The sequence below is a fragment of the Schistosoma mansoni genome (assembly GCF_000237925.1).
Source record: "Schistosoma mansoni, WGS project CABG00000000 data, supercontig 0377, strain Puerto Rico, whole genome shotgun sequence".
Taxonomy (NCBI): domain Eukaryota; kingdom Metazoa; phylum Platyhelminthes; class Trematoda; order Strigeidida; family Schistosomatidae; genus Schistosoma; species Schistosoma mansoni.
In genome coordinates, this window is record NW_017386220.1 from 1 (window position 1) to 11,689 (window position 11,689).

At 35.9% G+C, this 11,689-nt stretch overlaps 1 protein-coding gene across 1 annotated transcript in view; it reads left to right on the top strand.

Moving 5' to 3' along the window:
• Window positions 1-2,524: 2,524 nt before the first annotated feature.
• The window catches only part of Smp_052420 (centaurin/arf-related), a gene marked incomplete at both ends in the record, with an annotated part of 10,167 nt that continues 1,002 nt past the window's right edge, over window positions 2,525-11,689 (top strand). Inside the window, 5 exons of the mRNA XM_018792315.1 lie at window positions 2,525-2,534; window positions 3,500-3,741; window positions 7,843-8,021; window positions 9,424-9,703; window positions 11,169-11,610. Of these exons, the coding sequence (XP_018644250.1) occupies window positions 2,525-2,534; window positions 3,500-3,741; window positions 7,843-8,021; window positions 9,424-9,703; window positions 11,169-11,610 (1,153 nt within the window). The remainder of the gene's footprint in view (window positions 2,535-3,499; window positions 3,742-7,842; window positions 8,022-9,423; window positions 9,704-11,168; window positions 11,611-11,689) is intronic.

Here is an 11,689-nt window from a genome sequence, read left to right on the forward strand (position 1 = left end):
TGCCTTTTGTTTACAATTTACTTTCAAAAAGTAATTTTATCTCTATTATTTTAAATATTTTTAGCAATATACTGTTATTATCGATTGAGTGCGTTCTTGCCCAGTTGATATATATGAACGTGCTGATTCCCGCTAATCAAAGAGGAGTGAATTTATCGATCGGATCAATAATACACAAAAGTCGTATGAGCAGTCTAGAGAGTGTATCGACCCTGCTGTCTACCTACCCCAGCTAGTTAAGTCCAGAACATCAATCTCAGCCTCTGCAATATGAATCATTATTCTCAAATATACTCAGTTTATATTACCAAACAAAACTGACCACATCGCACCAAAAAATAACATTTGTACAAGATGTGGCCAAATGTGGCTGTGAATGTGGGGAACAGTAATTAATGGACTAGGGATAACTCAAGAATGGTAAATCGTATACTAATAGTCTATAGGTCAAAATAAAGCTCATAATAAGAGGGAAATGAATATGGATAGTTTAATTACTTAACAACTATACAATAGGAAATATACATATAATATTGGTCCATAAATAGTTCTCAAAGTTACCATTCATAAATCTCCACGGGATATAACATATACAAAGATATTTTTACTGCTTGATATAAGTAATATTTCAATTTTGCGCAAAAGTTCAAAAGTAGCATTCTAAATTCTAATTGGCTTATCCCTTTACCATCATACCTTTATCATGCTCGAAAATGCCCCCAAATGCCCTGGTATGGCCGAGAGTGGGGAGGGCTCGTCCTCGCTCTCGAAATGCTCTCACATGACCACACGTATATAGACTCTGTCAGGGAAGTCCTACTCACTGACTTCTCGTACCACAGGTGTTGTTTACGAAATTGAGAGGACGAAAATCGAATGTCCATCGCTTTAACCGGATTGGTGGGCACGGAAAGTTCACCTAGGGGAGTTGGAAAACCCTGATTACAAACCAATGGTGCACATGGGATCCACTAACCCGAGGGAACGAATGGTGTATGAATCAATCGTTGGTCACCGGCTACCATAGGACTGCATCTCATCACGATGCTACACTGCCTTGTGGATCAGACCTTTAGGTCAAAGGCTACGGGTGTGGTCCTCTAAGAAGACCACCTGTTTCGGTTTGGGCACCTGGGCAGTATCACAGCACTCACACAAATCAAATGAGATTTGTGTGGTGCATATGTATCTGGTGCTTCTTTGTACCAATATTTATGTGTTGAAATAAATAAATAATAATACTTAACAGTCTCAATTTGCATAAAATACTTTTATTCACGTAGTTTTTTTATAGTAATAATTAATGTCGACTATTAAAAACATTTTCTTTTCTTATTCAGATTAAATCCTTCTTAAAAGGTGAACTATTACCAAATTTATATCAGGCTGGTGACCTGGTAAGTTTTGTACTTAGAATGAATTAATGGGATTTATGAATTTATTTAACATAATTCTTTTTTTGCTGATTTATTCCATGGTGTTGAATGGATCAATTTAGTCATAGAAACCATTTTTTTAAAAAAATTGTATCAATTTCATTCATTATACCATGAATTATCCATTGTTTAGTCATATATGGGTAAAAAGAAGTAAAAATATGACATGAGATAGTCAACATAAATTTTACCCACTTTACCTACAGAAGAAAAAGCAAATAATAAATAAAGTGAATCATTTAATTAATATTATCTTCAAATATGTCCAATTATATGTGTAGCCTTAATTAATTTCCTTCTAAATCAACAAAATCCAGTTAGTGTAATTTTAGTTCGATATTGGTCAAACATCATTTGATTTCACTGATCAGTGTTGTTTTTTATCTAACAAAAAGTAATATAGGTTGTATAGTTAGTTTGAAATCTTCACTTATATTCTAGCTAGATGACATGGATCAGAATCGATCACAATGGCGTAGGTGTATACACTCTTTATCTTCCCTTAAACCTTGAGATTATATCCTTATATACAACCTTTCTCTATATACTACCACCACTAAATTAACTACTATGAATCCGGTGTTCATCTTATTGTGCTAACGAGGTATGGCAACTTGGACCGATGCATAAATGTGTCTGGTCCTACGTTGTAGCTGACTGACTACTTTTCATCACATTATTGGCGTTGTCAGTTAGCAGGGTTAACATTGTATGATCGTCACATAAATATTACGGATTGATTAAAGTTTAGAATATTTGCTGCTAAATTCTATCTCAGTCATCTGAATGTACATAGTACTCTTCAAGATAGTTTAAAATTCATACTTGATTGTGTGTGAACTGTTGAAGAAATAAAATCATGAATAGCTTCAGTAGAACAGCTTTCGAATCCTCTCTGATGTCGGATGCAAGTTAGGATTATTATAAGAAAAAAATCAAGCTGAATAATCACAAATTCTTTATCCCAATAACTTTCTTTTTTTTATTTTTCTTCAGTTTAACTTTGTGAAAACTTCTAACAGGAGGCAAAGATTCATCATCAGTGAAAAAACGTCATAGACGTATTAAATCCAATCCAAAGAGTAATAATGCTGATGGTTCAGGTGATTCAACTGTTTTGTCCTTACACTATATTCATCAGTTTATTCATTTATTTTTTTGACTGTTTTCATTATCTGCTACATTATTGTTGCGGTTAAAAGATTATTCTATCTAGTTAGTTGTAATCAATGTAAAACCTGGCGTATGTGTTCATCAGTTCAAGTAACCATATCACATCAACACAGTGAGATCAAATTATCATGATGAATACCAAAGCAGTGAAAGTAGTAGTATCAGCGGTGATAAAAACGATCAGAGTTAGAGAATATAATTCAGGAAAGAAGAATAAACTGTCGGAATAATAAACGTAAAATGTCTTTGAACCCCCAAGATTTAGGTCAAGGTAAAATTAAGCCTGCCTGTGCCAGTGTAAACAATTCTGAGTAGAGTTCAGGCAACGTGTCCAACTGCCGATCACAACAATCATGCTGACAACATAGTAGTCTAAATTTACTAACATGGCTCAAACCAGCAGGTAATAACTTCTTATCAAACTTTACTTTGGACTCCTGTAGCCTTCTCCCAGCATCCTTCATTGATTCAGGCAGTTATCGTCCAATTATACCATTCAACCTTATGTTCTCCCCATTTATTTACTAGAGTTGACCCGATAATCTAACTTAAGTGGTGCTACTTCTTACAATTATTAGTTTTACACATTTTTTTTAATATATGTACTTCAAATAAGATGGATATTGGTGTAGAATAGTTCAGTTTGTAGGATGGTACTCGTCTACCTTAAACCAACCAGTCGGCATTCATTTAGATTTCCAACATCATTAAAATTCTCAACAAAAGCGTGGGACTTAAACATTAGTCTCAACGGATAGTCAATAAGTATTGAGAGTTGAAACACCTGAAGAAAACATCAATTCCCTTTATTATCTTTAGTTAGTTGATTGTTTCAGTAATTTTTACATGAAAACTAATTATTTCATCGAGCTATTGATTTTCCCTATCAGATTCCGAAGGTTATGAATTTCAATTGATATCAATGGATCGTCAATGGCATTTTGAAGCGACTGGTCCAGATGAACGAGATGAATGGGTTATGCATATTGAACGTGCTATTATGACAAGGCTTCAATTAAATGAATCATCTAAACGTACTCGTGCTATTGCTGCTACTGGGTGTACTACAGGAGTTGGCGGCACCAGCGGTTCCAACCACCTTTCCAATGTTAGTGGATTAGGTCAGGGAGTGGTCGACATGGGGATTCTAACAGTCTAAATTCAGTCGTTGTGGTGCAGGTGATGCTAATGAATTGGCTGTTACAGAGCATTTAATTCAAAGCATAAGATCTGCAGCTGGAAATGATTTTTGTGCAGATTGTGGTGCACCAGGTAAGGTTGATGTTTTTTTATATGTACAACTTGTAGGTCCCGAATTTGTACTTCAGTTAATCAATGTTTTGTATTGTGTATATGCGGGTGTGTGTAGATATCAATAACTATGAGGATTTGAAGAGATGGAGGATATTAAATGCTTATAAGAAAAAAGGGAACAATAAAGAACAGAAATTAGTGTATGATAGTAAAATAATAACAATGGGAGAAACAGTTCAGTTAGCAAAGGTACAACCACAAAGAATTCTCTCGGTTAAAGAAGTTACGTCCATTTGTTATGAAGAAAGTAAAATGAAGTTACAGCAGGTTCGCTACCGGCTTCTATTCTGAGCCATATCTGATAACATCTCTAGCCACTGTGTTGTACCATCTCTAGGACCATCCCAACCAGGGAGTTGTCAAGGACTAACAAATCCCAGTCCTGTGCAGTTTTCTTTCATACCACGGCACAATGTCATAAAATGAACACCTCTCCACTCTTCCCAACCAGTCCCAAAGTTCGCAAATAATTAACGATATGAAATTCACCGGGACGACATTCGTAGTGTATATCCAAGCCACCGAAAGCGGTGTTTCAAGATAGTGACACCAGCTGACTTATCGTCGCTGTGCCGAAACACACGTTGACGAACCTCTGCATTAATAAAATGGTGTTGCAGCTGAATGTCAGCAATCCTTTGTGGTCAATGATGATCAAACACATAGAGTCGCTTAACATCCTGAAATCGGAAAGACAAGGTTTTATAAGCACAGAGCAAAACTGCTCTCACTGACGCGTTGTAAATCTGATTTTCAAAGCCAGACTAACATCATGAAGGCGCCAAAGATGGCTCAGATCGGCATAAGTCGCTCTGACTTTCACTATACATGAATTGATCTCATTACTCACGTCGCCATACGCACTTATGCAGCTACCCAGATACACGTACTTCTCGACTACTTCAATCTCTTACTACCCAGGGTGAATGCAGGATCAGAGTCCTGCCAGTCTTATAAAAGTACTTTTCACTTCGAAGGTACAAAGTACTTACTATACCTACGAACACTGATTGTCAACTAATGTGCAGATTGCATGAGTTGGGTATTATCGCACAGTATGACAATATCATCCACATGCTCAAGGCCGAGAAGTCTTTCTGCAGGCAACAGATCCACACCGCCATTACTTACATCCATAAGAGCTGTCTCCAGAACATCATCAACAGCAAAATTTGAGAAGGAATGGTGACGTTGAGCAACCATGTCTAACCCCACTGCTTGAATGGGACAATAGAGAAAGGTGGTTGTATGCCCTCACTCTGCCTGAGGTGTTTGTATATAGGGCCTTTAAGATATTAATAAACTACTCAAGCACACCCTCCTTCAACTCCAACCATTTCTATCCCGAGCTCTTCTTCTTTCTAGTTCTTGTCAGGTTCTCTCCATTCCTTTGATACATTCTTCCAAGTCTAATGGTAAACTTAAAGACATCTCCCTTATTTTACTACATTCACTATTCAGTTTATCTCACTATCTGTCAATGAAAATCTCTCTATATATCTAAAATCTTGTATCTATTTTTATTCATTCTAGATTGACATACAATCATCTATTAATCTTTTTAATGGTCAATTTTAAGTTTATTTTTATTACTATTATTGGGTGTGATCTACTTCTATACATTATCTAATATACATTATCATATAAAATTGGTCATTAAGTATTCATTCATTATAAAACACAACCAGATCATTACTAGTATAATTCTTATTGTTATTATTGATTAAAACAAAACAACTTCATTTTATTTTTTAACAAAAACCCTTTTCTCTCTTTGTGTGCTTTTGTATGTGTATATGCTTATTATTAAACCTTACATGTAGATACGTTGAATGAACAATGAAAAAAAACAGGGACAATACTTATGTATTCTTAGTTCATTTCGTTTTATGCAAATGGTGTGTGTGTTTGTTTACTCCAATCTTTTAGTGATTGTGTTTTCTTTTCATATGTACAACCGATACAATCTCAGTACATGGTAAACAAAGATGGATAGTGACTAGCAGTAGAATCCAGGATGCGCGTTTCGTCCTATTTGGGACTCGTCAGCTGGATGTACTTGCATCTCAGAGTTGATGTTCACTCTGGGACTCGAACCCAATACCTTTCACTTCAAACGCCATGGCGTTATCCACTCAGCTACTGAGTCCTGATAGCCACTTGTTTGTGCACATCCTGCATTCTACTGCTAGCCACTATCCATCTTTGCTTATAATGCTTGTGAATTAAGGCTATATCGAGGCAATACGCACAGTATGCACATATGCCAATTAGAGACTGACCAGTTGCAGTCCTAACACATCGATGGGGAGATTCAACCAAACAACACTAAGTGAATTTAAATCTCAGTACACTCTCCATTCACTTATTATATATATATATATATATATATATATATATATATATTGCATCAGTAAAGAGGGGGTTGTGAAAGTTGTTGAGTTTCAATAAAATCATGAACCGATCAAATTAGACTGCCATTGAAAGCCTACAAGCATTGTACTGAATGCTTGTTTCGTCCTGTTATGAGACTCAAGCGTGAGCATCTACGATCCCGCGCGGGACTCAAACCCATGGCTTTCGGTCCCGCGCACTAACGCTTAACTTTTAGGCCACTGACTCCGGACCCAACGGTTCTAATGTCTAAATTCAATTAATTCATGGCACTGAGCAACCGTCCTGGGTTTGATTGCCGCGTGCAGGGTCGTACATGTTCACTGTCGAGGAGTCCTACACTAGAACTTAGCGACCGTTCAGTGCTTCCAGGTTTTCAATGATGGTCTAACTTAGATCGTCTCATGATATATAGTTTTCATTTTTATATCATTTTCGGATATTTTTAACTTCTCTTCTTATCCATTCAGCGTTCGTAACAAGTTCTTGACTGTTAATCTGAAGCATATTAATAGGTTCATACTACCTAGTTTGGGTTTGCGCAATAACTCCGACTTGTGATTAGGAATGTTAAGTAATGTGACTTGGAATTGATTACAATGGGTCAGATATTATAATCCTGTATCTCCTCTTAGATTCTTAGTTCTAGGATTCCTTCAGACATGCCTTCTCATTTATTTTCTCTGGAACCACGTTCTCAGTGTTTAGTCCACACTATTGTTGGTACTACGATTATTGTTACTCCTTTGTTATTTATTGTGATAATTTCAACCCTTCATGTTTACATCGTGTAGTAACATGATGAGCAACAAACATTTCTGTCATGCTCTTTTTGTTGTTTATGACTAACTCGTAGCACTTTGAAAACCATGAGAAATTATGAAGGATATGTTGAACAGACTTTGCATTGTAGTTCTTGACTTCTCAATTTGTGCACACAATCAATCCATTCAGTTTTCGTAACATATGTCATACTTCTATATTAAAGTCAATTTATGTATATTTTCAACTTCACTTCATGATATTACTTGTCTATTAATTGATTTACTCCTAATGAACTGCAAGTCAAAGTTTAACTCTTATTATTTAAAAAAAAAGTTCACCCGATAGCATATAGTTATTTTAATCAAAGATGGATAGTGGCTAGCAGTGGAATCCAGTTTGAAGCGCGTTTCGTCCTATTTGGGACTCGTCAGCTGGACGTACCTGCATCTCAGAGTTGATGTTCACTCTGGGACTCGAACCCAATACCTTTCACTTCAAACGCCATCATGTTATCCACTCAACTACTGAGTCTTGATAGCCACTTGCTTGTACAAAGGGGTGAAGTTTAAATTCACTTGGTATTGTTTGTTTGAATCTTCCCAGTTGCAGTCCTAACACATCGATATAGATGATTCAAACAAACAATACTAAATGAATATAGTTATTTTGTTGAAAATTATATAAAACCCTTTATTATTCAAAAAAATATTTGAATTATTCTATTTTAGAACCAGATTGGGCAAGTCTTAATTTAGGCGCTATGGTTTGTATTAGTTGCAGTGGTATACATCGACAACTTGGAACACATATTTCACGCATACGTTCTTTACACTTAGATGAATGGTCTACTGAATCTGTCAGTGTAATGAGCGCTATTGGTAATACATTAGCTAATTCTGTTTGGGAAGCTGCTGCGCCTGTAAATGCTGGCAATCTACGGTAAATTTAATAATGACCATATATTATATAAGTTTTATATATTTTGTTGAAATATTGCAGTATTTATCCTTAAAAGTAATAATACCTCAGTGATATTAAGATTTAATGCATGTCATCAACATCAGAAGATATTTGAATGTTACTGGGGTCTCATTTTGTTAAATTAATATAAGTTTCTAAGAATCTTCAGATGTTTATAGTGTGTTACCATGGTATGGTCTTCCAGTCATTCAATGGTTGTGTAATTCTTATGATATTTTTCAATAATGGGCATTATTATACTCACTATTTGCTGAAGAATTAGTAGGCGATCATCTTCAAGCTGTTCATGGAACATTATCAACTGTACACTTCACACTTTTTTCGTAGTATGGTATATACTCACATCGTTCTCTGAATTTGCATCTGGTTTTGATTTTTGCGTTGGTATAATACCTATCCTCAAGACCTAATAATAGCAATGAACCGACGCACATCTCCATAGGATTCATTGGTTATTTGGAGAAATTTGTGTATGTCTTTAAAACCATAGGTTATTATCAAAGTCAACTGCTCATTCTAGGAGTACCAGTCTTGTGCACAATCATATCGTCTGTGTACAGTTTTATGTTGATATATTTGTGTCCAAACATCAGTGTTATGTAGATAGCATCTCATAAATGATTGTACCAGTTGTTACTTATTGGACAAAAATGATTTAGATTTAGTTGTTAAAGTCTGTGACAGTCTATCGGTTTTGTTTACTCCAACTGTCGCCATCTGTTATAATGACAAGACTTTTACTTGACTATCGAATTGTATATTTTGAATACCTATTAAATTTATACAACTACTGCCTACCTTAATTTGGATTGCGTGACCATCAGATTGAATATGTTGTAAGGCGGCAAGTATTATAAATCAGATTTATACAAAATGATAATAGGACTAAAGTTACGAATATCATTTTAGTAAGCGATATTTTCTATTTCTTTAACTAACTTGTGAATCGTTCCAAGTGGTTATACTTAGTTGATTGCTTACGTTAGGTTACTGGGCAACTAATCAAATGAGCATCTGCTTTTCAATCGTTGAATGCCGGCTCAGTGGTCTATCGGTTAAGGGCTCTGGCTCGAAACTGGTAGGTCCTGGGTTCGAATCTCGTGAGTACGGGATCGTGGATGCGCACTACTGAGGAGTCCCATAATAGGACGAGATGGCCGTCCAGTGCTTCCAGGTTTTCGATGGTGGTCTAGCTTCAATTGACTCTTGGTTTCAACTCTGAAAAAGTATATTGAAGAGTTAAACTAACCTTGTATTGTTTTCTTTTTCAAATGCAATATATAAGCTTTTCACAACGATTTCATTTTCCCTATTTTTATAATAAACTTACTTTTATTGTTATTAATCTGATGATTATTAGAAAACCAGATCCTTCAAGTTCACGAGAGGAAAAAGAAGTTTGGATTCGAGCTAAATATCAACATCGAGAATTTCTGCCTCCATTACCCTATCCTGATGCTCCACTTCAACGACAGTTGATTGATGCAATAGCTCGTCAAGATACACGTCAAGTTATACTTTGTCTAGCTTTGGCTACACCTGAAACAGTCAATGCGGCTTATTCACTTCAAGATCCACGAGCAGCTATTCACATTGCTGCTACTCTCGGAAATCTAGTTTATTTACAGTTGCTTTTATGGGTAAGCTGTTTGTTCACAATATGCTGATTAGCTGGGAGTTTTTTTCAGTATTAATTGTCGAGACCTCCCAATAGGTCAATATAATTTATAACAGTGTATTGTCGGGCGAATTAAGGTAATAATTTGAAAGAAGATATGTTGAGTATAGTATTCTTCATTTAAGATTGACTTCCCGTCATAGTTAACTACAATTAGATCCAAGTAACACAGAACGTCTAGAGTTTTAAGCAGTGTAAAGATATCATGAACGAACTGTCAAGGTTACAGTTCATTATCTCATCTAACGAATACGCCATTTTACCTAATTCCAAAATTGTTTACATGATTATCCGAATTTTCGCTTGTTCCTGTCGGATAAATGTTGGCTGTTAGTCGTAAAAGTGCATATTTCTCAGTTGCATCATTTCAATTATGAAATATCTGTCCACTTTTTTTTTCCATGCATATAGAAATTTCGTTAATTTCCCATCTAAACTTTTAAATGTAGATCACGGTTCACAATAAGTGGTTCTAACATCATCGTATTCCTTTTATATTCCTCTGTAGTTACATTCATCGTTGATAATGATAACTTCGACAACATCAAACTAAAAACTGACCACAATAGATTTTTGTTGCATTGATTTGTGTGAACGAAAAACATTCATTCTAGTATCACTTATTAATCTTAATGACTGATTATTGTGCTTCTTCCATACTGTTTCATCAGCGGTCTGCATAATACTACAGACATTGTGTGGTAGATTATCGATTTCATTTACCAGCAAATACATAACCAAGAGTATTTGAAATGCTCACTTGGGAATGTGTTGTATTTATAATTTTATTTATTTTATTTAAACACATAAATATTGGTACAAAGGGGCACCGAATACATATCTACCGCGCAAATCTCATTTGATTTGTGTGAGGGCTATGATACTGCCCAGATGCCCAAACTGAAGCAGGTGGTTTTCTCAGGGGGCCACAACCGTAGCCTTTGACCTAAAGATCTGAACCACAAGACAGTGGAGCATCGTAAGGAGATGCAGTCACATGGTAGACGGTGACCAACGATTGATTCATACGCCATTTGTTACCTCAGGATACTGGAGCCCATGTGCACCATTGGTTTGGAATCAGGGTTTTCCAACTTCCCTAGTTGGATTTTCCGTGTCCACCAACCCGGTTAAAGCACCGGATATTCGCTTTTGGTCCTCTCAATTTCGTAAACAACAGTAATGCCATGAGGAGGCAGTGAGTAGGACTTCCCTGGTAGAGGCTATATAGGCGTGGCCATGTGAGAGCATTTCGAGAGGGAGAGCGAACTCTCCCCACTCTCGACCGTACCAGGGCATTTATAAATTTATTTAACTTTTTACTAAGTTTATGTTTATTTCTTTACATAAGTAGTTTGTTAATATTTCTTTGCTTATGAATTTATAAAAATTCAGATTTTATTTTATTTTATCCCCATATATTAAAGTACAATGGTGATCCAGCTGTGACAGATCATGAAGGAAGAAATGCATTCTATTACGCTCATTGTTCTAAAAATTATGATTGCGCTGACTTTCTGTTACGAAATAGTTGTCCAAAACAATTGGTACCACCTATCCCTCCTAATATTATGCCCCCAACAATTCGTTCTTCACAAAATGTTATGCCGCAACAAATTGTTCAGTCACATTCCATAATTCATGGATCTTCAATATCAACTGGGCTTTCATCTGGTGTTGCAGACATAAATATTAATAATAGTATAAACTCAGGTCTTGTTCAACCTCATCACTTTTCACATCTCCAGCAACATCAGTCCTCTGCTTCTGTTGTCTCTTCTGAAGTAGGAACTCACTTAAGCGGACAATTACCTTCTTATCATCCCATGACCACTGGTTCTGTAACATCAAATCAGCAACTATCTCAAGGTATTTAATTCAGTCTAAATTTTAGAGTTCCGTCAAAATCTACACTTCTTTTTTCTATGCTTCATAATTAGATCTTCCT